The following is a 26,855-nucleotide window of genomic DNA, read 5'->3' as shown; positions in this document are numbered from 1 at the left end:
TCTACAATAAAATTCTATAACTAAAGTACTGTGATTAACATCGTGTCAGGTGAGAATTACTACGTAAGGAACTAGCATTCGACCCTGTGGTTTTAAGGCCTATTCCAACTTATAAGACCAGAGGACGTGGCTTATCAAATAACAGTCACATGCATACTATCGTAGGCAATATATACGTGCATTGTGTAATGCAACCTGTGCTCATTAGGTTATACAAATACAATGATCAGCTAAAGATGTTTTTAAGATTCCAAAAACAGACGATCAGAACCAAGAAAGCACATAAGTTGCACGAAATTTGTCGTCATCTAAGTTCTCATTAGGTTATACAAATACAATAACTAAGCTATAATCTCTATTAGAATTCTGGATCTCATCCCTTATCTAGTAATATACACCATAAAGTTTGTGATGTATCTATTTTAACAAGGGTAAACAACTGCTACTACGACTTAATCTTCACATATGTACAGAGATTACAAATTTAAAATATCACTTCACCTGGTAATTTCAGAGTAAGAGGGGGGAAAGGGGGCATGGAGAACAACAAAGAAGAGCCTACGTCATCGAGTTCATCTTGGTCATGAACTCCTGAAGATCATCCAACCCCAACTTGGAAAGACCTGCAATAGAGATGAATTATCCACTTTGGCAATATAAACATAGAACTGAAAAATTTGCAATTCCTCATTTATAAAAGTAAAGTAAATGTACCCTTGCTGTATCTGAGTTCGGGAATATCTCCATTTGCATCATTTGCCCTCTCTTTCCTACTGCGCTCAATCTCTTTCATCTCTTTGCTCTTTAGCTGCTCCATTTTGTGACGGAGTTCAGATGCAACGTTCATCAGATCTGCAGAAAAGTAATTATTCTCTTATATTTCATTCTACTTGGCAAGAGAAAAGAGATATGGAGAAAGAGCAGTGTTCAGTTTCATTGTCTGAGCCTTTTATTGTATAGTATTTATAGACTTTAGACAGACCAGATACAGAGTTTTGGACTTCTAATACAACACAAAATGTTATCTGAGCTAGGTTAATAAAGGCGTCATCAAGGAGGTCCCTCAACAAGAATATACAGGAGGATAGTTACCCACAAAAGCAAAACCTCTCCCTAAAAGAAATTGGAGCGTTACTAAAGAACATGGAAAATTTAACAGTCTCATCATGATGACTCCCAAGTTCATTAATGACCTCACGTAGAATCTGAAAACCGACAGGACTATTATTTCAGGCCAACTAAAACAATCTTAAAAATATCAGTCTCAATATTCAGCAATATAATACAGCAGTTCGGAGTCAGAAGGCTCGCAAAGTCGCAAGTCACCACTAGAAGACCACTCCCATAACAAAAGCACATCAATTATAGTCAATAAGAGTATTAAAGCGTCAATAGGTCACAATAAACACTGGAAAATATGATCAAGACAGACCATGTTTTAGTTCTGAAAGCTTAACAAGCCACAAGCGTCTGGAAAAGTGGACATGTCCTAGTTCTTTGTGGCGTCGTAATATACAAATAAAATGTATTCCATACTGATTTTGATAGGACAAACCATCAAAAGTGCTTTGCTTCAAGCTTAATGACCGTATCTTTCGTAATAAGACTAATGGATTGGTGCCAAGGGATCAAATGGTTTGTTTAAATTCTTTTCCTATATCTAATTTCAGTTGTCCAACATGAATGGCTTTATTTCTTGTACTTTCATTGAAAAATACCTTTTTCTCTGATACAACTAGTGATTAGGTTCAATATGTTTTTATTTCTAGCTAAAAAGATGCTCTATCTTGTTTCACCTGTCAACACCCCCCCCCCCCTCCATTTTTCTCTGTTGATTAAACTATCCTTTTGCTTTGTAGAGCAAATGCCACCCTTGCCCCTTCTCAACTATCAAGACATTAATTTTTTAAGTCCAGCTTAACAAAGTATGAACAATTCGGCAATTTGTAGCCGCCTTACATTTTTTTTGCACAGCACCACCATCTGAACACAGCAGAACAACAACCTCCACATTTCCAGTCAAACAGAGGAAAAGGAGTCCATATTCAATTTAAGATAACCAATACATGCATAATGACCTGAAAGCTAGACGCTTGGTTTATTACCTTGGAACATGTCATGTGCAGAACTTTTCTCATACAACTGTAATGCTTCATTCACAGATGAGATATACTGGTTGCTCATGGTAGATTTTCTTTCTAATTCTCGCAATTCTTGTTTCAACTCAGAGCACTCTTTTCCAGCCTTGGATCACATATTTAAATAAAAGAAACATAAGACTAGGCATCAATACATACAGAGTAGATATACAAATATCAGGCCATGAAAGGCTTTCCTGTATAACAATTTGTAGAACATTTACTTACCTCTGCAAGCTTATTCCTTAAATTATCAAGTTGTGCTTCTACCTGCTCATCATTAGGATCATCTTGGTCCATTAGATCATCACCAGAAGCTTCATCCTGAAGAAGAATATCAGTAAAAATTCCAGAAGAAGACAATCACATCAAAAGCAGTAGAAATTGGACTAAACACTTCCAAGATCTGCCACACCACGGTAGCTAACTTGCTAAAATCAACCACACTATTTGATAGCATCTATAAATAATTGGTCAATATCATTGTTCAACTATGACTCTGAGAAAGTAGTGCGCACAGATACAAAAATTTCAGTAGCACACATCATATTATACAAAAAAAAATAGTTCTTCACTGAATGGTATAGGCATCATCCTACAAAGCTTTATTGCAAATATCGTGAGCAATTGGCTGAAGCAGTGCGAAAACTATAGCTCCAATTGATCGGCATTATTGCATCTAGGCATCAAAATACATGAAGTAATGGCATTATGCGACTATTTTCATTGTAGAGAAGATCACAAAATAATAGCATAGTGCCTATACACCCATTCCAACAAGAAGTCATCAATTGAACTCCACTATCAGACATTCCAGTGTCATTCCTAGTGGACAACAGTAAAAAAAGAATTGTCTCCAATTTTGACCATTTAAAGTTTTAATGCTCCAACTGCAAACTCACTTTGAGCTTAATAGCTAGCCTCTGGTTCATAATCATAGTAGTCAAGTTGATAGCTTCAGTCATTTTATGACTAACACGGACTTACTGCCTATATCCATAGTGTGAAAGATGAAAAGAAATTAGCAACTTCAGACATTGAGGACCTGGATGCACTCAGGTCATGGGTTCTCAATAAAAGCCATCAGATGACATCAGATACCCAATACACAATTTGTACAACATCCACACCACTGGAAAGGGTAACCATCATTCAGTGTAAGAGACAGCTGTCAACAAAGCTAAGACAGTAGTTCACTGAGGTCCCATCCTTAGGAAAATGGATATCCTCTTTTTCTATGGTATAAAATACACCAGCAACTGATAATGAAGTGCAGCTTAAAATGGGTAAGCAACCACCAGAAAGCTTTTACATTCATTTATGACAAAGTTCCCAAGTGTCATCATATTTCTTAAAAACAGAAACATCCTCAAATTCCCTAAGCGAAGCTCAAGCCCAAAAGTAGAGCTAGGAAAATCACCTTATCCCAAAGAAAATCATCTTGTTGAGACCAATAACAATTATGTAAGCATTATGCAAGAACTGTGAATTCTCCTTATTTCAACCAAAAACAATTTAGTTAACATACACTAAATCCTACTGCTAACCATCAAGAAGAAGAAAAAAATAGAACATCAAGACCTTTTATCATTACATATTTCTTAACCTTCGGTATTTTGTTAGGATTATCACAATTCACTAATTTTTTCTACTAAAAGCTTGAGCTTGTATATAGTACTAATGTGCTTAGGGGTGTACAAAAATTGGCCCGGACCTGAAACCGGACCTGAACCGACCTGAACCGGACCGGACCTGACCCGGACCTGTTGATTCAGGTCCGGTCCCGGTTCTTAAAAATCCAAGTTCCCGGTCCCGGTCCGGACCCGGTCCAAACCCGGGGTTTTCAGGTCCGGACCTGAAACCCGGGAAATCGTAATTAAAAAAAAAAAAAAAAAAAAAAAAAAAAAAAAAAAAAATCTGATTCTCTCATAGTCTCAGACTCTCAGCCTCCCTCAATCTCTTTCAAATGTTTAAGTTCTAACCCTAACTCCCTAAGCCCAAACTCTCAGCCTCCCTCAATCTCAACTTCTCAACGCGGCTGTCCGGCTGTCCCAACTCGCTCCGGCCACCGCCCACTGCCGACACCTCCCTCATTCTCTCAGGCGATGCACACCGATAATATCTGGTAAGTATTTGCTTATAATTTTGGTATTTTTAATTCGAAATAATAAATTAAGTGTGAGAATTTATATGTTTATTCTTGTTTCAAATTTTCAATTGCTTTTAATGATTGTTTGATGTTTGCATGTTGAATTTCTTATTTTTAGTTCATCTCTTTCGAATTTCTGTTTTTTTTTTTTGGTTTTTTTGAGTTTAGGGTTCATAAGAATTAAGAAGTTTAGGGTTTAGGGTTCAAGTGCGAAATTTAGTTCGAAATTTTGTGTTTATTATGATTATTAAGATTAATTTAGTGCGAAAATTTGTGTGGTAGGGTGGGTTGGGGTGGGGTTATGGTGGGGTTACGGTGGTACGGTTCTGGTGTGTGGGGGTTAAGGGTTAAGGGGTGGCAGTGGGGTGGGGTGGGGTGGGTTGGGGTGGTGAGCTGGGGTTTTTGGGATGGCTGGATGGAAAATTGTGAATGTTGATGGGGTTGTCGGGAGTGGAGATGGGGTTTTCGTGGTGGCTGGTAGGGTCACCGAGAGTGGAGATGGGTTTTCGGGGTGGCTGGGTGGTGTTATGCTAAGGAATTTTTCAATTCACTCACCATTTTCTCTCTTTCAATAATTGTTAATTTCATATATTTGCATACATACATGTATAGTGTATCTTAATGAAGGTGTATGATTCAATCACTTTCGGTTGAATCATGCTTGCCTTTTTCTAATTGCATAACCAGTTGACTCTTCTTTCAAGAATGTTTTGTGAGTAATTCTCTGGATATTGGCTACTTATACCTCCTTTTAGCTGAATATCATGTACAACTACACTAGAACTGCATTATGAAGTATGTATTCTCAGTTGTACTTTTACTGATGATATGGTCATACAGTTCCCAGGAACTTCAGGTTGCTAGAAGAACTTGAACGTGGTGAAAAAGGGATTGGAGATGGGAGCGTCAGCTATGGAATGGATGAAGGTGATGATATCTACATGCGTTCTTGGACGGGTACTATAATTGGTCCTCACAATGTAAGTTGTGATTTGGTTATCAATGTAACTACTTGATTTTTCTGTATACTAGTGAAAGCAAATGTTCTATAGGTAGTTTTGTGTGTATAATAATTTCCCTTTAGCTCAAGTATTAGGGAGAAAAAATTAGCCTGTTTAATTAATTTCTTGATAGAATGTTGTGCCCATGTCCTCTGCAATTGTTCCACTTACCGAGAAATCAATCCTGAATGTTTCATGTCCAAGGACCTTCAAACTTCTTTCACTGTTACTTTATACTCTCTCCAACCTCCTTGTCTGCACATTTCTACTTGTTTCTACTGCCTGCCCTTGTTCCTGATTCTTCTTTTCATAAATGCCTGGGTAATGGGAGTATATTACTGTTTTGTAAATTATTGGTACGGGAGGTCGTACTCTAGATCCATTTCGGAGTTCTTTAACTCCTAAGGTAATGCATCGTTATCTTTTTATTTTATAAAATCAAGTTTGTTTATATCTTAATATGACTTTGTTTATACATATTTGTGTAATATTTTTGTATTGAAGATGGTTCAAGCGTTACTTTGCACACAAGATTGGCTTAGAGCTAAGGAAGTGCCAATTGTTGATGTGGAAGAAAATTTGAAAGAGTTAGAGGAAATAGAGAAAGGTAGTAATAATTTTATGTATTTGAAATTTTGTTACACCAAATTTATTATTTCATTGTTATCAATCATTAATATATTCTATATTGTATTTTATTTAGAGGTGCAACGTGGTGAATCTAACAATGTAGACGATGAAGTTGTTTTCGTGGACTCATTAGTGTGAATCACGCGATCAAAGGGAAAACAACTCGTTGGAGAATTTATGTATATTCCTAGTACTTGAGAGTTGAGACTTAAGAGAATTTATGTAATTTTATGAGTTTTCGTGGACTTATTTGTATTTTCGGTGGACTCATTTGTATTTTTGGTGTTTGAGAATCGGGACTTTATAGACTTTATGTAGTTTTGTAATTGATAATTTTGGTTTGTATGTAATTATTAAATTATGCAACAGGTCTAAAAATCACAAAACAGGTCCATATGCAGGTCCATATGCAGGTCCAACAGGTTTTGTATTAAAAAAAAAAAAAAAAAGAAAAAGACACAAAACAGATCCATTCAGGTCCAAACCCGGACCGGACCTGATTTTTCAGGTCTGGCCCGGAACCGGACCTGTTAATTCAGGTCCGGTCCCCGGTCCTCATAATTACCCAATTCAGGTCCCCGGTCCAAACAGGTCCGGTCCAGGTCCGGTCCGGTTTTGGACCGGTGTACACCCCTAATGTGCTTGAAGCCTTGAACCCTACATTGTCAAGGGTAGATTGTTGTCCCAAAGGTAACCTTTCCTAGTATGGCACAACCTACTGATTCCTATTGAGGTCAATATAAAACCATTTGTGAAGGTTAGTTCATACCAAAGCTTTGGCTTAAATATGCTAGCTATAACAAGTCCAAAATCTCATCCAATTTCCCTTTTAAGCCAAACGATGAATCTTACTTTAAGTAGTTTTCCCTCCATTCTTAATAATAAGCCACATCTTATGTTGAATTGTGGATTGTCCAAGTTTTAAAAACTTAAAGCTTGTCTAAATCACCCTTATAATGTGTTTGGATTGAAGGAATTGGAGAGAAGAGAAGAGGAAATGAGGGAGGAATTTCTTATTGTTTGGTTAGTTCTTTGTGAGGGTGAGGGAAAAGGAGGGGAGAGGAATGGAAAGATATTGTTTCCTTAAATATTTAAGAAATTAGTATCTCAAAAATTGAAAAGAATTGGAAAATGGTAACAATCCAGTCACATATGTTCTCCGGCTTCTACCTCCCCTCTTTGCTCTTTCCTTTGCTTCTTTGTCCCACTCTCATTACTTTCTCTCACATCCTTCTCCCTACTTCTTTGTCCACCACTCTTTACTTTCTCTCTCCTCCTACCCTCATTTACTTTGCTTCTATATCCTATTATTCGTAATTGGTTGCACCAAATTCGAGTATTGTTATTAGATTCTCCTCCACATCTCTCCTCTTCTCCATTATCCAAACAATGAAATTAAGTTTCTTCCTCCTTCCTCTCCCCTCTCTTTCCCTCCCTTCCCTTTCTTATTTTATATCCATTCGAGTATTGTTATTAGATTCCCCTCCCCATCTCTCCTCTTCTCCATTATCCAAACAATGGAATTAAGTTTCTTCCTCCTTCCTCTCCCCTCTCTTTCCCTCCCTTCCCTTTCTTATTTTATATCCAAACACCCTGCTAATGATATATTGATAGCGTAAACGGAAAGACTTGTGGAAGAAAGAAGAATAATCATGATATCACCCAATTTCTTGGATAGGAACTTTGATCAAATATGGCCGGACATTGAATAATTCACACTTATACAACTCTATCCATACCCTAAACCTAGAAGAATTTATGTTTAGAAAATCCCGATGCATAAGATAGGAAGCATAGGAAGTTGCTTAAGACTACTATGTGAGCAAAGAAAACTAGGTGAGGATCAAAAAGAGAGAAGCTAAGACAAAAAGTAACCACATCCCCAAAATGATCCAGCCATGCCTCATCCTCAAAGATCCTTTAAATTTGAATAAATTATGTTGTTTCCTTGTTCATGACATGAATTAAAAAGTCATCCAAACAGCTAAAGTACATAGCATAAACTAAAGGGTAGCACTGGAGCACTATTAACAAAGTACAATCAAACAACAAAATTTTGCCACAGTGCTCACTCAAAAGTCAAGGGGATTGGACAGAATACACAATGGTTCCCTTTGTTTAACTCTGTTATATACATGAAGTAGGGTAAAACAATAAGTCATTAATAGAAAAGATTCCTAATAAAACAAAGGATATGTTGGTCAGACTATCGGCACATATACCATAACTTCAATTTTTGACAAAACACAGATGGTCCCTGTATGAGAATGACCATTATACAAGTAGTCCCATTATCTACCCAAATTTTAATAAAATTCATTAGTGTTATAAGAATTTGTCCTAGGGCTATCTGAATTCCACCATGTTTCATTCTACACGAGTACGCAAAAATAAAAGCTCCACAACACCCACCCACATCACAAGCAATTTTATTGCTGTATGACAGAAGTATCTCCTTTTAACAGCTTTTGACCTTATCCTACTACTAACTATCAAGCACCATCCGACAAATGTATAGGATGTCCCTGTGTTTTATATGCGCCTTGCCGTCTTATTGAAGAGAGGAGCAAAATCTGGAAACTAATGTACGATTCGGTGTGCCTCATCAAAAAAGCCTCGCTTGAACAAAAAAAGGCACATAACCCAGGTTGCCTTTCACCTCAGACAAGCCTTTTTATACACTATCTCCAACTATAGTGACTTTAATAATATTGAGTAAGAGGTGTATAAGCACAATTGTGTCCCGCTTGCAATCAAAATAAAGTTCTCTATGGTCTTCACTACTACCTAAACAATTAAAGAGAGCCTACATTTCTCAACCTTGGCGCATTTAGAGAAAAAGTATTGACTCAACTTCCTAATATGATTGAAACTTCCTAAACAATAAGAAGCAACCAATTCAAAATGGCTCTTAAAACCAAAGTTATTCACATGAGTAAGCCCTTGTTATTCCTAAATCTTCACCTCAACTTCAGTCCAATTTGTCCACTTTCAGAATGCCAAGGAATAAAGTAAATGCATTCAGATCTGCACCACTCTATATTTACAAAAATTGTGCAATGGGGCATATAGGATGTGAAAAAAGGCTAACCTAATAGAGCAAAAACACAGAAACCATAGTGTTTGGGATAATGGTTTTTGCCTCACAGAATGCTAACAGGAGGATGAGGCAATTGCTTCTAGGGTGATTGTTATGGACTGGGTTCCAAGGCAGTCAGGTCAAACACCTTTGTTGGTGTACTCTAGGCGTAGAAAAGGGAGGCACATGGGTCAACAACATCTTGAGAAAGGTCAACAGCAAGATTAGCAACCAAGGAGCATTTCTATGCAAGAAGACAAAGTCAATTAAGAAGGAAGTAAGGAAAGAAAGCAACCAGCTTCAAGCCTTCAACAATGTTTGCTCATGGTTTTTCTATTTTAGCTAATTAGTCGCATGTACTCCCTTAAGGTCAGCCTTGACCATTAGCTATCTTAGTATAAGTAATGTAGTATGTAAAACTTGAAGGGTATCCAAAAAATTGAGTGAAAACACATTTGTGAGATTTGCAGCCTCAAGCTACTTGGTAAGAGTAATAGCCTAAAGCTATTGTCCTTGTAATCCCTCTCTAACATTATTAATCAATTATCAAGCTTCCTTCTATAAATTAGTATAATTAGTGTCATCACTACCGGTTGCCGGAGTTAATCTATAACAGCGATGCTTTGATGTTTTGACCTTTCGAGACTACAGAATACAGATCTCACACTACTACATTAGCACCACGTGCCAAGATGCACCTAAAGAATTTCAGTCAAAACACAAAAGTTCATCCAGGTTGGTCTGGATGTGTGTCTATACTCCAAAAATCTTGTAATATAATACATATGCTTATATTCAAATGCTAAGGCAATCTAAGAAAAACACCATCATCACATTATGTGCATACTTCAGACTAGATATTAATAAGAGCCTTCAATGAATTTACATTGGTACAATATTAGAAACACAGTCTCTTATGCTCTTATCCTAGACAGTCATGCAAATGATTTATTTACTGAGAGGAAGATACAATACAAGAAATAAGAAAAGGTGACATTATTAGTGGTACAGACTACAAAGGGTGTAAGTGGTACCGTTATAATCAAAACTTGCTCAGTTTGCAATTTCATTAACACTTTCTTGTTTGTTCTGTTTAAATTTTTTAAATACGATTTTTTTTTTTTGGGGGGGGGGGTGTGGGTAGGTAAGTGCCTAAGTGGTGTCTTTGTATTTTCCTCATCACATGTTGTATCTCTTCTTCACTCCATGTAATATGGGCTTACTTAAAAAGCATTTCATTTCACAATTTAAAGGTTATTGGCAAGTGAAAGGGAGAAGATAACGCAATTTGCATTGGTTCTCCAAAAAACGATAATGGTTTGATACTTATTCATGTCACACAAGAAAGATAGTAATTGGCAATATCAACAACTAAATCACAACAAATACATACTTTTAGCATCAAGCATGAAAAGAGGGAGGAATCCATAAAACTGTATAAAAAACTAAAAACATCAATAAAAAGAATTCTGAGTAAGAAACCTACCCCAGAAGGTAATGAAAACCCAGAAGGAACAGTAAAACAATGGCGAAGGCAGTATTGCTCCCACATAACTAGCCTCTTGTCCAAAGATGCTTGAATTGTATTTTGAATATAATCAATACCCTATGATTTCAAAGAAATAAAAATAAACAAAATTGCAACCCATGATAACAGAATGTATGAAAAATACACATGAAATACACGAGAAGCAAAGAGTCAGCAAAGAATCCCTTCAAGACAACCTTCGTTTCCATCTATCATGGTCTCAGCAAGTCAGCAATTACTATGAGATGCAAAATTGAGCAAATACAACATTAAGAATGGATGATAACTCATCTAATTTCCTAAGCTACCCTATAAATTACTTTGTAGTCCACAAAGTTACCCAAGAAAAGTTTAATTTCAGCATACTAGTGAAAATCCCGGAATTGTTTTCAGAATTATTTTCCAAACGATAAGAATTCATAACATCATCTCTCAGTACCCAATACGTCCCACCGTATTCAGAGCCACAAAACAAGGAGGTAATCAGGTCATATAATCAAACCCGATTCAGCCATTGTCCATATCCAACCCAATTCACATCTAATTGCTCAATCTTCACACAATCAATCCATCCACATCATTGAAACTCGAATAATTTACCCCAAGTACCATAACCCAAAACCTAAATTCTCCCATCACAAAAATAAAACTAAAAATCCCCATATACAATTACAAATTACTTGCAAACCAACTCCCAAACAAACTATATGTTCCAGAATACTGAATTACAGTAAAAATTGCCATAAATTTATGCATAAATGTATAAAAAAAATTCAGAAAAAACGACAAAATTAGTGGGGAAACAGTTCAAATTGAGAGTACCTTTTGAAGATCTTCAGATCTGTCAGTGCCATCAGTCTTCAATAATTTCGATGCTTCCCTGAAAAAGAAAAAAAACGAATTATAAAGTGAAAATTTTAAAAAAAAAATGCGTCGAAATTAGGGTTAGAAGGAGAGAGAAAGAGGTACAAATGAAAGTGATGAAAAGCGCCATCAACTAATTCATCGACGATATTTAGGGATTCGTTGATGAAAAGCTGAGGTTTAAGGTTGAATGACTCGAAAATCGCCTCGCTTTCGCTACCTTCCATTGATACTACCTGTATTGAAATTTGAATGAAGTTGTAAACTTGTTATGGTTATGGAGTTTGAACTTCGCATATTCATGTTTTTCCCGCCAATGTCATTACAATAACAAATTACATGGTAGATTAAACTTTATATTTCTTACGTTCCAAATTAAATGTTGTTGTAATAGAACTAGATAGTAGATTAAAGGGAGACTACCTCACTTACAAAAAGACTTGCGTGGACCTGGTCCACAATAATATTATTGTGGATCCGAGGTCTATATATACGCAACTGACATAATATTGAACATAGTAACCATTATTTTTAACATAGTAACCTTATTTTTAATACAACCTTTAATAAAACTACTACAACGTTTAATAATATTGTGAACTTGAAATACGACGCTATTATCCTAATTTTAATGCCTTTATGATTCATATTGATCGGTATATAAAATATTTCATTACAAAAATAACCACTTAGGCCTATATATTACCAAAATGATTTTTATTTCAACATAGTGACCTCTTTTTTAATTATAGTGACCCTTTTTTTTATTAATAAAACAACTATACTTTCTCTAATTTTAGTAGTCCACAATAAATTAGTGTGAACTAGGTCCATTTAAGAATTTATACCTCACTTAAATCATGTTGATTGACAAATTATTATAATTCAACTCCTATTGTGGACTAGCTTTGCAATATAGTAAATTTAAAACAAAAAAAAAAAAAAAAAAAAACTTAGATCTAGCCTCACGATTCAGAAATGACGAACCACCACCATCTCTGTCTACCCTTGTCATCTCGCCGGTCAACCACGAACCACCACAACCATCCTCTTCACACGCCCTCTTCTTCTTCTTCCCTTCTTCCTCTTCCTTCCTCAACAACCACTCCAACGCCACTTCACGGCAGTAATAAAAAAGACACCCTAGTAGCAAAAGGGTGTAAATTAGGGTCATATCAACCCCTTGGCCTCTTAGGGGTAGCATCTTCATGGAAGCATTTTTACCACCTTAGGTGGTGCCGTGGTGATGGTGTTGCTATGATGGACTAATGGAGGAGGAAGAAAGTACAACCTTGCCCCCAAATAAATAAAGGAAATGTCTTCTATGCCACCTGATTTCCATTTACAGCCAGGTATTTCCTCGATTAAAACTCAATATAAATTAACATTTTATTTATTCAATAATGTATGTACTCCTTTCATGATTAGTGTCACAAGCTAGATTCATCTCTTTAAATTGCGAGCTAGATCAAAGAGAATTGTAGCTCATCATTTTAATCTTTTATTTATCTCAACTCTACATTTTATTAATCTCAACTCTACATCAAATCGTAATAGTTTATACTTCCTCCGTTCTTTTTTACTTGACCCGCTTTGACTTTTACACTATTCACCACCTCTCCTTTGACCGTGTTTTGGGAATGATATGTAAGGAAAAATATATTCATATGATATCTTTTTTAATTCGTATCACTAAATATTATCGTAATATACAACTTTTATAATTTTTACTTATAAAGAATTAAAGTTATTGATTGTTAAAGTTTTGCATTGGCAAGCGTGATAAAAGAAACAGGTCTAGTAAAAAAGAACAGAGTAAGTAGGTCTTTTATCAAAATCATACCAAGTACAAAGTATTTTATAGGATGCAAGGTTTCAAGTTTTTTAATAGTTTCTCCTTAATTCAGGTGAGGAATTAAAATAACAACCATAAAATGAAATCATCTGGTTTCCAAAAAAAAAATGAAATCATCTGCGTCGGAGATCTAGAAATTTATCAACCAGGATGCATTATAAACTCCATCTTGCCAATAACAGTACATGCAATACTCAGCAACATTGCTCTCTTTGTGAGACAAAATTGTATGCAATAGGATAAATGTCTCCGCAACTGAAATCAAACTCTACCAAAGTGGAAATATTACAGTGGTAGAGTAACCATGAAGCATGGTAATTGGTAACACACTGTAGATCGTAAACTCTATCCTATAATACTTGGCTTGCCCGCTCTGGACTTTGCAGTTTACATCCTTGATACGGAATTATACAATTGGATTCTCGAGTCTACAGCTTCTTGTTTTCATGTTGAACACCTGGTTATTCAATAAAGAATTCTTGGGTGGAAATGCCGGAAATCTCCATCTCTATGGTGCCCTAAAAGCTTCACCAGCATAGCGTACATTTCCAAGCTCCTCTTCAATGCGCAGAAGCTGCATACAAATGCAATACAATCAACAAACAATAGTAAAATTTCAAACATTAAGCTAGCATACTCCTCATAACATTTTAAAGGTACAGGGTGTTGTACTAAATCGCTGAGCTAATGTAAAGTTGGGACAAAGGGAAAACATTTTGAAGATTTCAGATTTCAAACTACAGTTTCCTTTGTTCACTAGCTTACCAAAATATAGAGAAAAGAAAATGGGAAAAGGAAAATGGAGACGAGAAAAGGGGAGGTGGAAGGGAAGTGAGGGATAGAAAAGAAACTGTGGCATTCCTTACATTAACAAGGAAAATCTTTTCCACCCTCGTGAAAAATAAATTCAACCAAAGAATTTAATATCACTACTTTTACAAACCCAGCAGCCAAAAGGGGAATTGTATCCTTAAAAATATGGTTTCCTTTAAGCCAAACATAACCCAGAATGAGTGAATGACACATGTGAAGACCTTGGTAACAATTACAAATAATAAGTCATTTCAGAAAACCTGGTGGTTAATTGGTTATTATGTCAACCATACAGAAAAACAGAAGAAGAAAAGCAGGGGTCCCAACAGAATGAGGTAGTACCTGGTTGTATTTGGCTAACCTCTCACTGCGGCAAGGAGCACCTGTCTTGATCTGAAAATCACAATACAAAGAATTAATTTCTAACTTTATGGACAGGGAAAATCGTTACAGTGGTATTAAAAAAAAATGTGCTGCAGGTGAAAGAGCTATTACCTGTCCACTAGCCAAGCCAACAGAAAGATCTGCTATAAAATTGTCCTCAGTCTCCCCACTGCGGTGGCTGACCATGACACCCCATCCAGCAGCTTTTGAGTCCAAGGCAGCTTGAATGGATTCAGTTACAGTACCAATTTGGTTAACCTGAAATTTACATAAAATACGATCATTAGGAGCATTTACTTGTAAAAGGTAGCCAGAAAATGTCCATGTTTTTTTTTATCTTGATATTCTCCAATTATTAAATAGAAAGTTTAAATAAAAAAAAATAAAAAAAAATTAATATCTAATAGTAATGAGTTTGGGAGTATGTACTAAACAAACACACGAATGGGTCAAGGACAATGCTTATCAACAAAATAATCGCATAATTTTTCATCCTTTGCATGTCACGGTTGATGGAAATACTAAAAGATATGATAAAGGCCTTTTGTAGCTAACTGATTTTTCACATAATTACTGATCATTTTTTTATCCCTCCATAATCTACCCTTAACCATACTCAACAAGTTCGCACAAAACCTCTCATCTCCCCACTTTGAATAAGATACTATCCCTTTATCCCCCATCACATCCACCTTTTTATTAAAAAAAAACGTTTCCTCAAACTACAAGTAGGCAAACTAAATTGGGAGTATAACATTCCCATGACTATAATTTGTTACACTTTCCATAAAACTAGCTCACTCAGCTTATTGCCAGGGAAATGAGCATTGTCAAAATACAATGGGTCGATCACAACCACCAGCTACTTTATAGTCAACCATTTACCATTCAAAAGATTCCTTTTACATTCCTTGATGTCCATAATGAAATTTGCATTGATAAAGATGTATCATGGATTAAGGTTTTGATTGATTGACGTGTCATGAACTTTTTCATGACAACCTTTCCCGGCAGACTATAAGGAAAATAGAAGGTTACCTTTAACAGCAGAGCATTGCAAGCCTTTTTCTTAATCCCTTCAGCTATTCTCGTTGGATTAGTCACCAGCAAATCATCTCCAACCAGTTGGATGTCTACTGAAGATTGTAGTGAAGCCCATGAATTCCAGTCATCTTGGTCAAATGGATCTTCAATAGAAACAATAGGAAAATCTCTGACAAATTCTTTGTAGAGGTCACAAAGACCTTGAGCTGTATGCACATGAGATCCATCATTTGGCTGTTTCTTGAAATCCAAATCATATTTCCCATCCTTGGTGTAAAACTCAGAAGCTGCAACGTCCATCCCAATTTTGATCTGCATAATCAAAGTTCACTCATAAGTAAACCTCCCAAAAAGAACTAGTGTATAAAAAAAGAGCTTAAAGACTAGCACTAGAAAATGCCCTCTTACTTTGCCAGTGTAACCAGCCTTTTCAATTGCTTCCATAAGTAAGATCAGTCCCTCACGGTTATCTTGAACATTTGGTGCAAAACCACCTTCATCTCCTACATTACAAGCATCCTGTCCATACTTCGCTTTGATAATCCCCTTCAGTATATGATACACTGCAATAGAAATGTTTTTTAAGTTTAAAGTATTATAATTCAAACTGTTGCCAACCAGTGTCTTAAAGGTAATTATTATTTTCACAATAGAAACCTCAGAAGCAAAACAGGCATCAGGCTGACATGAATAAGCCAAGTGAAATCAGCCGGACACAATAGAACTATAGAAGGATGATGATGACATCAAGCAGCCAATAGAGGCATAAAACATAGTGCCTAAACAATCAAGTAGTTACATTATCAATTATCAGGCACCGAACCCAATGTTTGATTGTGGGAGTTACTCTGTAAAATGATTATCCACTAAAATGGTACTTAAATTTAAAATTTAAATTTCAATGTTGAACAAGGGCAAAATTGCTGACCTTCACTTCCCATACGAAGTGCTTCTGTAAATGATGATGCACCAAGTGGTAATATCATAAATTCTTGCATGGCCAAGTTATTGCCTGCATGGCTTCCTCCATTTATCACATTGAATGCCGGAACAGGCATAACAAGCTCCTTGGTTCCTGATATTTCCTGTATATGCTTGTACAAGGGCATATTCTTTGCCCCAGCACCAGCTCTACAAACACTCAGAGATACACCCAGTATGGCATTAGCTCCTAATTTTGACTTATTTTGAGTTCCATCAATCTCCAACATGAGGGCGTCAACATTAGCTTGATCCCTAGCAGAGTAAAGGGCAATAATGAATTATAATTTCTATCAATACAAAAATAAAGCACATTGTTGAACCTCACCCAAAAAAATGAGATAGAAACATCTTTCGTAGAGTCAATTACACTTCTCAAATCCTCATCATTTTAGCATTATTAGGAGCATTGCAAAAAGACAAGCATAAAGAGCAAAACCATTCACTCAAAATCACACACAAAGAGCCGGAATTACTGCTAGCACTTCCCTCCACTTTCCCTTGTAATTATTTCCCCATAGCATATACTTGAATCCAGTACGACAAATCATATTCATTAACAGATTCTAAGTACCACTACCACCAGTCCACACATTTGATAAACTAATTAGCAATATACTAATGCAATGTCATTAGTAATTTCCTAAATTCTACTTGTATTCAGTAATAACATGGACATTGGCATCAAAACTAACTACACTATAAATCCATTATCATTACATTCATTACCGCCTAACAAACGAGCCATAAAGTACTTAGCAATATACTAGAACTTAATGCACTCTCCTATCCATCTTTTAATTTATTACCATTACCTCCTACCAAATGGGGTGTAAAACTGTAAAAGTACTTACAAGCCACTCCGTATCAATTTCATTATCAAGCTCAAGCGGTCCAGCACGATGCAATTTTTCATAAGAAATGACATTTCAACTCAACATCAACTCAGTTATTACCGTCTACCAAGCGAGCCATGGAAATATTTAGCAATACTGTACTAGTGTACATTTATGCTCTCCTATTCAATTTTCTCCGTTTTGATTTATTACCATCTACCAAACCAGCCGTAAAAGTAATTACAGGTTACCAATTTCACTATCAAGCGGTCCAACACAATGCAATTTATCATAAACATAATCGAATATGATCATAAACAGTGCCATTTCAACAGTCAACATCAACTTAGTCAACCATACCATAAATCATCATCAAATCATACAAATAACAACATACGAAGTATTATTCAACAAAGTATACGATTACTAAAACTTCGATCAAAAAATGAAAAAATAGAGAGAAAATTTCACCTAAACATAATCAAATACGATCATAAACAGTGACGATTCAACAGTCAACATCAACTCAGTCAACCACGCCATAAATCATCATCAAATCATACAAATACCAACATACAAAGTATTATTCAACAGATTATACGATTATTAAAACTTCGATCAAAAAAATGGAAATATAGAGAGAGAAATTTTCACCTAACATCAACACCAACAAGTTTCGACGCCAAAATCTGATTAATATTATTGACAGCATGAAGAACACCTTTACCACCATACACAGATTTATCACCATCACGAAGCTCAAGAGCTTCATAGATCCCAGTAGACGCGCCACTCGGAACAGCGGAGCGGTAGAGGCGGCCATCACCGGTGAAGAGGTCGACTTCGACGGTGGGATTACCGCGACTGTCAATGATCTGACGCGCTTTAACCGAGTCAATGGAGTAAGCTTTGGTGAGCTTCGCCGGCGACGGAGTAGTGGTTGATGCGGCGGAGGCTTTGACGGAGAAGGAGAGTGAAGGGCGTGAGACGGTGGTTGTGGTGGTGGTGGAGGAAGGAAGAGGGGTGGAGAGGAAGGGTTTTGGGAGGAGAGAGATTGACATTTTTAGAGAGAGAAAGAGAATGTGGGTTGTTAGCTTTGGGATGTTCGTCGGAGAGGAGAGAAGGTGGTTGATGAAGAAGATGCTTGGTTTGGTAGGTAAGAGTGTAAAAAGAGTGTAAAAGAGTGGTTAGGTAGTTTTTTTTAGGGGGGATGTTTGTAATATTGGGTTGGTGGGAATGGAAAATTGGGAATCAAAGGGTAGATGCCTTGGATGCATGGATGGTACTCCTAGCGCCTGTTCCGATTTAATAAAAATAACTAAATTGAATTGATTAAGATTGAATTGAATTAAACTGAAATGAATTGTTCATGTGATAAGGAAATTAGGAACTGATCTTAAATCAAGCTAAATATAACCGGCCCTTAGAGGTAGTATAAATTGACTCGGTCTAACTGTTTTAGTAATGGATTTTGGACACGCCACTAAACTAGGACTTAGAATACAAAGTGGTCAAGCTTTTTATAAAAATGAAAATAGTTTGGTTCAATGAGTTTGGGGTTGCTCTACTCTCCTTATTTACACTTATTTCGAGTGTAATAAGTTTAGATAAATTTAGTTTAAGAAAATTAAGTTTTAATAAGGGTTACCAAGTACTAATTACAACTAAAATAAGTTTTAATAAAGTCTGATAAGTTTTGATAAGTTCAAGTAAGCTCATATAAGATAAGATATGTTCAAATAAGTGAAAATCAAGTTAATAGAACATACCCTTAATCTTATTGAATGAGGGAGTCTCCATTGATCTTTTTGATAAACTACTTCCTTTTGTACGCGCACATCGTCTTGTTATCCAAATTAGAATGCCAACAGTGAAGAGCTAAATAAATATATTTGGATTAGTCATTATTAATTGGCAAATTTGTAAATTAAAAAAAAAAAAAAAAAAAGAACCACGTTCATTTTTTTTTTGCGAGAGGAAACCTATTTCCTTAATCATCCTCTAATTTTCTTCTAATTAACCACTAACCCACCCCATTACTTAATAATTACATTTAATTTGTACATAAAAAAGAACCACCACCCCAACCACCATTCCCCTTCTTCCTCCCTTTCAAGCAACCCCCTCACCCACTGGACCTGCCGCCCAGATCCCCCCCACCTCCGGCGACCTGCCTCCACCGTTGGTGGACCATCTCTTTCCCCCTTATCCCAGTTAGCAACCACCACCTCCCTTCGAATTTTTGGATCTTATATACTCAAACATGCTCAAATCAAGTCCAAATTAATTCCAATTTGTTTTTAAATCAGCCTAGCATCACATACATACATAATCAAAGCCAAAACAAGCATCAATTGCAAGAAAGATGCACAAAATAAAAACCCCCAAATCAATTTTATAGGGTTTATCAAAATCAAGGAAATGGTTGTTGGGATTTGATTAGTGGGAAAGGGAGGATCATCTGGCGGTGGAGAAGGTCACTGGAGGTGGGGGGGATTCAGGCAGCGGGTCCGATGGGAGAGGGGTTGATTCCATGGGAGGAGGAGGGAGGAAGGGAGAAGGAAGGAGGAGTGGTGGTTTTTTGTATTTATATTAATTAAATCTAATTATTTAGTAATTTGGTTGGTTAGAGATTAATTAGAAGAATTTAGAGTTTAATTAAATTAATTAGAGGGTAATTAGGGGAATAGGTTTCCTCTCACAAAAAAATTGAATGTGGTGGTTATTCAACCAAAATACTTTTAAAAGTTTTTTTTTTTTTTTTTTTTTTTGCAAAATGGTGCTTTTAAAAGGTTTTTTTTTTTGACAAATTTGCCTTATTATTTTGTTATTTGGTTTAGTTTTTGTAAGTTTTTGCATGAATTCATGCTTGTATGAAATATAAATTATTGGAATAACTGTGCAAAATATAATTATTTCATATTGAAATATAGATACATTGTTAATTATTTAAATCACACACAAATGATAATAAGTATTGACACTTATGTTGATATAAAGTATAGAAAAGTAGTAAAGTTAATAGCATTGCTTGAATTGGAATTTTTTTTAACATAATTAGGAGATATATTAGATTAAAAGGCTAAAGCCTTAACATTTACAAGGTAAATCCCATTGTTTTTACATTGAAAGTCGAAATTACCACAAAAGCTGCTTACAACATAAGCATAGCATACATTCGAAACTAATCTCCCAAGGAGATGAATATGTACATCATATATAAACCCAAAAGTACCAAAAGATATCCACATTCCTACAAAGATCCCCAAAATCCAAAGACATCCTTAGAGAAGATCCCTTGAGCATTAGTTCTGCTGAATTGATGATGAAGCAACTCGTGCTTTCTCCACTTCATATAGATCAGAAACACAATCAGGAACTAGATAGTGAGTCTTGTACCCAACAACCATCTCCCTTCCAAGCACTGCGAGACGGTGAGCCAATTCATTCTTTTCACGAGGTACATGAGTGACAACAGCCACCTCAAAAGATCTTAAAACAGCAGCAACATCACATATGGCAGCTGCAAGCTCATGGTGAGGATTAGGTCCAGTAGCTAAAATCATATCACGAAGAGCTTTTGCATCAGTTTCCACTATGACCTTCTTGATCTTTAAGTCTTCAGCAATGGATAATCCATCATTTAACGCATACAGTTCAGCAAGAAAAGGAGAGACAGAGTCGTACTTGCAAGAAAAACCCACGTACCAAGACCCATCAGACCTTCTAATCACCCCTCCTCCTGAAGAGACAGTTGAATTCATCCATGCTCCATCACTATTGATCTTGAAATATCCTTCCCTTGGAGCTTCCCATCCTGAACTTGATGACACCTTGCCCTTGCCTTTCCTATTATTAGAGTCCTGCAGAATACCATTTGAAAGTTTAAAATCAAAGAAGAATTTGGTAAAGAGAGAAATAGGACCTATAATTTTATTTTCAAAGCATTATGGCATCTTTGGTTGCATAGAAACTCCACTGTCTTTGCTTGAATTGGAATAGATGTTGGATTAGTGACTTATCTTTTATTTAATATTTTTCTTGTGGTATGTAGGCTTTCATTATATTTATTATTTTTGAATGTATAGTTTTGATTAAGCATCATTGACTTAATTGTATGATTTAGTCTCTTATAAGAAGAATATTGTTACAAATATTATGTGTTGCATGAAAATCAATATATATGTTTTGACTTGATTTACCTATCATGATTAGTGTCATTGAATATAGAGAAGGAATATGTAAGTAATTTTTTTTTTTATTCTTGATAAAAGAATCTTGCATAGTGATACTTGTTTAAAAGCATGTAGAATGTTGACTAATATATTGTTTAAGTAACTTTAAATTTTAATTACTAATTAAGTCATAAGTAAATATGTCTGGAATGTTATTATTATGAATTAAGTTTTTGACTAAGATAACCTGACTTAATTATCAATTGCTAGTGATTATTAATTATGTATTTGGTTTGCATGGCATACTTGAGATTAATAAGTAATTACATATGGAGTATAGAAAATTAGTAAAGCTAATATCATTGCTTGGATTGGAAGAGATGTTTGACTTATTTCTTGTTTGTGTTAAATATCTTGTTGTGGATATATAGACCATGATGCTATTTTTGGAGTACGTAAGAGCACAAGAATAAGATTGATCCTAATTTGAAATGTTACGATAGGAAAGCCCAAAAGAAGATGGGCCAACATTATAATTGGTTAGCTTATGAGTTTTATGGATAGGTAATTAAAAGGGATTTGATAACCTCTCAAGTCTCGAATAACCCCGAAATTAGTAACCCCTCAAGTAACCCATGACTGAACCCTTAAGTAACCACTCACTGAGTAACCCCTGACTGAACTCCTTACGTAACCCTGACCGAATTACTCGAGTAACCCCTAACCGAACTCCTTAAATAACCCCTTACCGAGTAACTCGAGTAACCCCTAATCGAGTAGCTCAAGTAACTCATGACCGAGTAAACCTTGAGTAACCCCTACCCAAGTAACTCGAGTAACACTTGACCGAGTAACTCGAGTAACCCCTGATCGATTAATCCATGATTGAACCCCTTGAGTAACCCTTCCCCCTCAAGTAACCCCTAATTGATTAATCGATCCCTCGAGTAACCTCTAACTGAACCCTCAATTAACCATTGACTGAACTCTTTAAAAACCCCTGATTGAGTAACTCGAGTAACCACTGACCGAGTAGCTCAAGTAACACAAGACCAAGTAACCTCTCTTGTAACCCTTAACTGAGTAACTCGAGTAACCCCACAAGTAACCTTTGACCAAGCTAACCCCTCGAGTAACCCCTATCTGAACCCCTCAAGTAACCCCTGATCGAGTAACCCCTCAAGCAACCCTAGACCAAGTGAACCCCTCGAGTAACCATCGTCCCAATAAAATAACTCGGGTAACCCCTAACAAAATAACTCAGGTAATCCATGCCACAGTTCGTTTCATAATAATTGCAACACTACTTTTGTAACACCCCCAAATCTCCCTCTACGAAAATACTAGTATTATCCGTATAATTATACCGTAGAGATAGACTTAGGCGTATTACCGCCGCGTGATTACGCAAGGCTACTCAACTTACTAAAAATAACAATACTTTGCAGCGGAAACTCAAATACTCTTCTTTATTAATAATAACCACAATAGTAACCAATGTTATGAGTACTCAAAATGGATACAAGACCAAATTCCTAATTTAGTGAAAACCAATCCCGGGACTCCAATGCATCACTTCATTCACTTCACCTGAAATAACACTGCTTACCATTACGGTAAACAGGGCAAACCAAAAAAAATAAGAAGTACGGGTTAGCAAAATATGCTAAGTACGGTAAGTGCAAGATAGTTAAACTCAATTTATTTGCAAACATGCTTTTAAACCAATTTCCAATAATTCCAAACTCATGGTTTAAAACCAATTCTCAATATTCCAATAACCAATCAAACCAATGCCAATCAATTAAAACCATTTCCTCATATTAAAACCAATTCCTCATAATAAACCAATAAAACCAGTAAAACCAATTCCTCTCCTAAGTGTGCACACCCCCAAGCTAGTCTTCTTATGTTACAAGGCTATTCTTGAGGAAAAACCCGGTCATACAAAGTCCAATGCCTTATCAATAAACCAAATCCTCATAGTGGGATTACTAACATGCTTATAATGCATAATAATAAATCAATGATTCAATAAATCCTCTTTTAAATCCAATAATTCAACCTTTAATGAAAACAATCCAAACTCCTTTTCAATAAATCCAACTTGCTTTCAAAATCAATCCTTTTTAAACATGAATAATAAATTAATTAATCAAAACATGTTATAAAAATCAATACTCCTATTCAATCATTAAAACCAACCTTTTAAACATACTTTTATTTCATAAACCATAATTCAAGTCAATTTATTTCAAGCAACATAAATCATTCAAACATTTTTATTCAAATCGATCACTTTCAAGGTATCTAGCCACCTAACGTACCTTGATCTTCGCTTATCCAACAACACTTCAAAATAACTCTCAAGTATCTTGATCAAAAACACCCTACAAATAAATATAACCTTAATCAATATAAGGTTAACAAAGAATCACAAATAATTAAATTAAACCCTCCCAACTATATGTACATGAACCTCTTAAATTAATTCAACATGAACATTATTAAAATCTCATTTTATATAATTGAAACTACTTATAATAATGTTATATTAATCTCTCATAATAATAATAATAATTGAATAAGAGAAAAGGAGAAGAAAAGAATTGGATTTGCGTAGTAAATAATAGGCATAACTTTCATAGGCTATAACTCCTTTGATATAGCTCCTAATTGGGTAATTTCTGAGCCTAACCTCAAGGATTTTTCGAGGGTAACAACTTTATGTGAAACGTCAATACCCCAAAAACTGACCATAAGTGCCCGAAAATTGGCTTCAAAGATGAACGGGATGATTTGTGTAAAATTGAGGAGAAGAAAAGAAGAGAATTGGTGTGAAGAATGTGAGAGGTATGAAGGGGTATTTATAGGCTAGGAGCATTAATTATGGTAGGAAAATGTAGGAAGAATTATGGTAATTAGGGTTTAAGAGATTACTTGGAGAAGTGAGCAAAGATTTAAGGAAAGTTTTGATATTTGAAGGGATTGTGTGTAATTGAATATGGAAGGTATGTATGTCATGAAAAATATTAAGGGAATTGGAATTACTTGGGGAATAATTAAGAAGAATGAATGGCAAGAAAATATAATGATTGGATATCAAAAAGATGGAGAATTAGAATTATGGAAAATAGGAGATTTTAAGAAGATAATTAAAAATACAAATTACCAAAATATTTTCCCAAAATCTTCATGGGATGGCCGAAATTTTTGAGCTTTCCTAAGCTCATATTTTCTGCCCTCCTATTTAGTATTTAGGAAAATATTTTGCTAGTTTTAAGGAATTAAAAATAATTGTGTAAATAATATTTATTGTAATAAATAATAAAATAATAAAATACCAAATATTCACCAAATAATTTAACTAAATAAAAATCAGATTTTCACATAGGAAAATCCGAAATTATTAGCTAATTAATTGGAATTTTCGGACCTATTAAAATAATAATAAAATATAGCTTTTGCCTTAATTAAAATATCCGAAATATATAAATAATCCGGTTTTTAAAATAGGATAAATGGATAATAAATCTTATCCAAAATAATGATTAGTTTTCAAAATACTTTTGGTACCAAAATTCAAATATCATTTTGGCTCCAAGATTTAAATATTAAGTTGAATTACTAAAATACCCTTTTTAGAAAATAATAATTAATTAGGAAAATACGTATGAAAATACGGAATATTACAACTTTCTTTGGTAAGAATCCACAACTATTTTATTATTTAAATTCTCTCTGCCAACCCCATTTACACTTTCTTTTTAATATTTCTCTCTCCTACGAACAAATAAATATATCCCAATAGCTATACTTTATATGATAAAATCACAAATTTTTGTATGTAGCCTGTTGTACCGTGCAACATCAAGGGTTACTCGAGGTTCTTGGAAAGAGATTACTTGAGTTGTCGAGGTTACTTGAGTTACTAGGGTTACTCAAGTTACTTGGTCAGGGGTTACTTGATTGAGTTACTCCTTATCGAGTAACCCCTCAAGTAATCCATGACTGAACTCCTCGAGTAACCTCCCCTAAAGTAACCCCTAATTGAGTATGAGACCCCTCAAGTAACACCCGACTGAACCCTCAACTCAAGTAACCCCTGACCTAACTCCTTAATAACCCCTAACCGAGTAACTCGAGTAACCACTAACCGAGTAACTCGAGTAACCACTAACCGAGTAGCTCGAGTAACTCATGATTGAGTAACACCTCAAGTAACCCATGATTGAGTAACCCCTTGAATAACCCATGATTGAGTCCCTCGAGTAACCCCTATCAGAAGTTCAGAACCCCTTTAGTAACCCCTGATCGAGTAACCCCTCAAGTAACCCTTGATCGAGTGGACCCCTCTAGTAACCCTTGTCCCAGCCCCTCAAATGTAACCCCTGACCAAGTCACTCGAGTAACCCATGACTGAATAACTCGAGTAACCCCTAACAAAATAACTTAGATAACCCCTGCTACAGTCCGTTCCGTAATAATTGCAACACTACTTTTTTTTGGTAAGATAGAGGCCACAACTATTCTACTGTAGTATTTTTTTTCTATCTAACCAACCCCATTTACACTTCATTATTATTATTATTATTATTATTATTATTATTATTATTATTATTATTATTATTATTATTATTATTATTTCTCTCTCCTACGAACAAATAAATATATCCTACTAACTATACTTTATTTTATAAAATCACAAATTTTTGTATGCAACAAAGGTTACTCGAGTTTCTCGGTATGTGATTACTGGAGTTTAGAGTTTAAGGTTTAGGGTTTATTTATTTTGTTTAATAGAAAAAAGGTCTATATGTTGAAATAAAAGTCATTTTGGTAATATATAGGCTATAAGAGGTTAATTTTCTTAATAAAATATTTTATATACTGGTTAATATGAATAATAAAAGTCACTATGTTAAAATTAGGGTCATAACATTATACTTTAAGTTCACAATAATATTAAACGTTATACTAGTTTTAATAAAGGTTATTATGTTAAAAATAGGGTTACTATGTAAAAATTAAAGGTTACTATGTTCAATATAATGTCAGTTGCGTGTGTATAAACCTCGGGTCCACAATAACATTATTGTGGACCAGGTCCATGCAAGTCTTTTTGCAAATTTTGTTGCTTTAATTCTTCTAAAGTTTTAATACTTCTACTTGGTTGCTATCATTATTATTATTTATTATCGTAATATTTAATGGAACTTGGCCTACTATTTTAGTCGAGTTAAGTACAATAGTGGGGTCTAAGTTTTTTATTTTTTCACCTTTTGGGACCTATGTTTTTTTTTTCACCATTTGGGACCTCATGTGCAATTTCCGGTGTACATTTAGGGCGTGTTCGGCAAAATATAGCTGTGAAGGTA

General features: G+C 35.3%; 2 protein-coding genes across 2 annotated transcripts; both read right to left on the bottom strand.

Annotated features, from left to right (window-relative positions):
• Positions 1-185: 185 nt before the first annotated feature.
• LOC110726084 (protein MIS12 homolog) lies at positions 186-11,743 on the bottom strand. The gene is made up of 7 exons (XM_021905537.1): positions 11,495-11,743; positions 11,348-11,405; positions 10,484-10,603; positions 2,367-2,462; positions 2,106-2,244; positions 715-852; positions 186-623 (listed from the first exon to the last, which is right to left on the bottom strand). Exons 1-7 carry the CDS (start codon positions 11,614-11,616, stop codon positions 559-561), a joined length of 738 nt encoding a protein of 245 aa, XP_021761229.1. The 5' UTR covers positions 11,617-11,743; the 3' UTR covers positions 186-558.
• A 1,632-nt stretch (positions 11,744-13,375) lies between these two features.
• Positions 13,376-18,635, bottom strand: LOC110726083 (enolase 1, chloroplastic-like). The gene is made up of 7 exons (XM_021905536.1): positions 17,957-18,635; positions 16,414-16,721; positions 15,894-16,048; positions 15,480-15,797; positions 14,553-14,699; positions 14,400-14,450; positions 13,376-13,818 (listed from the first exon to the last, which is right to left on the bottom strand). Exons 1-7 carry the CDS (start codon positions 18,361-18,363, stop codon positions 13,753-13,755), a joined length of 1,452 nt encoding a protein of 483 aa, XP_021761228.1. The 5' UTR covers positions 18,364-18,635; the 3' UTR covers positions 13,376-13,752.
• Between the last annotated feature and the right edge of the window lie 8,220 nt (positions 18,636-26,855).

This window comes from Chenopodium quinoa, unplaced genomic scaffold, assembly GCF_001683475.1.
Source record: "Chenopodium quinoa cultivar QQ74 unplaced genomic scaffold, ASM168347v1, whole genome shotgun sequence".
In the NCBI taxonomy this organism is placed as follows: Eukaryota; Viridiplantae; Streptophyta; class Magnoliopsida; order Caryophyllales; family Amaranthaceae; genus Chenopodium; species Chenopodium quinoa.
The sequence above is the reverse complement of the archived record's forward strand: the minus strand, read 5'-3'. Positions and strand labels throughout refer to the sequence as shown.

Bases quoted from the DNA above. Each gene is read 5' to 3' on its own strand.
- LOC110726083 (XM_021905536.1), bottom strand. From the start codon at position 18,363: ATGTCAATCTCTCTCCTCCCAAAACCCTTCCTCTCCACCCCTCTTCCT. The intron at 15,798-15,893 runs GTAAGAGGGCAT...TTGATTATGCAG, and splicing joins AGGCTGGTTACACTGGCAAA to ATCAAAATTGGGATGGACGT. The intron at 14,700-15,479 runs GTAACCTTCTAT...TGTAAATTTCAG, and splicing joins GCAATGCTCTGCTGTTAAAG to GTTAACCAAATTGGTACTGT.
- LOC110726084 (XM_021905537.1), bottom strand. From the start codon at position 11,616: ATGGAAGGTAGCGAAAGCGAGGCGATTTTCGAGTCATTCAACCTTAAA. The intron at 2,463-10,483 runs GTAGGTTTCTTA...ATTCTTCTTCAG, and splicing joins GGTTTTCATTACCTTCTGGG to GATGAAGCTTCTGGTGATGA. The intron at 853-2,105 runs GTAATAAACCAA...ACTTTTCTGCAG, and splicing joins TGCACATGACATGTTCCAAG to ATCTGATGAACGTTGCATCT.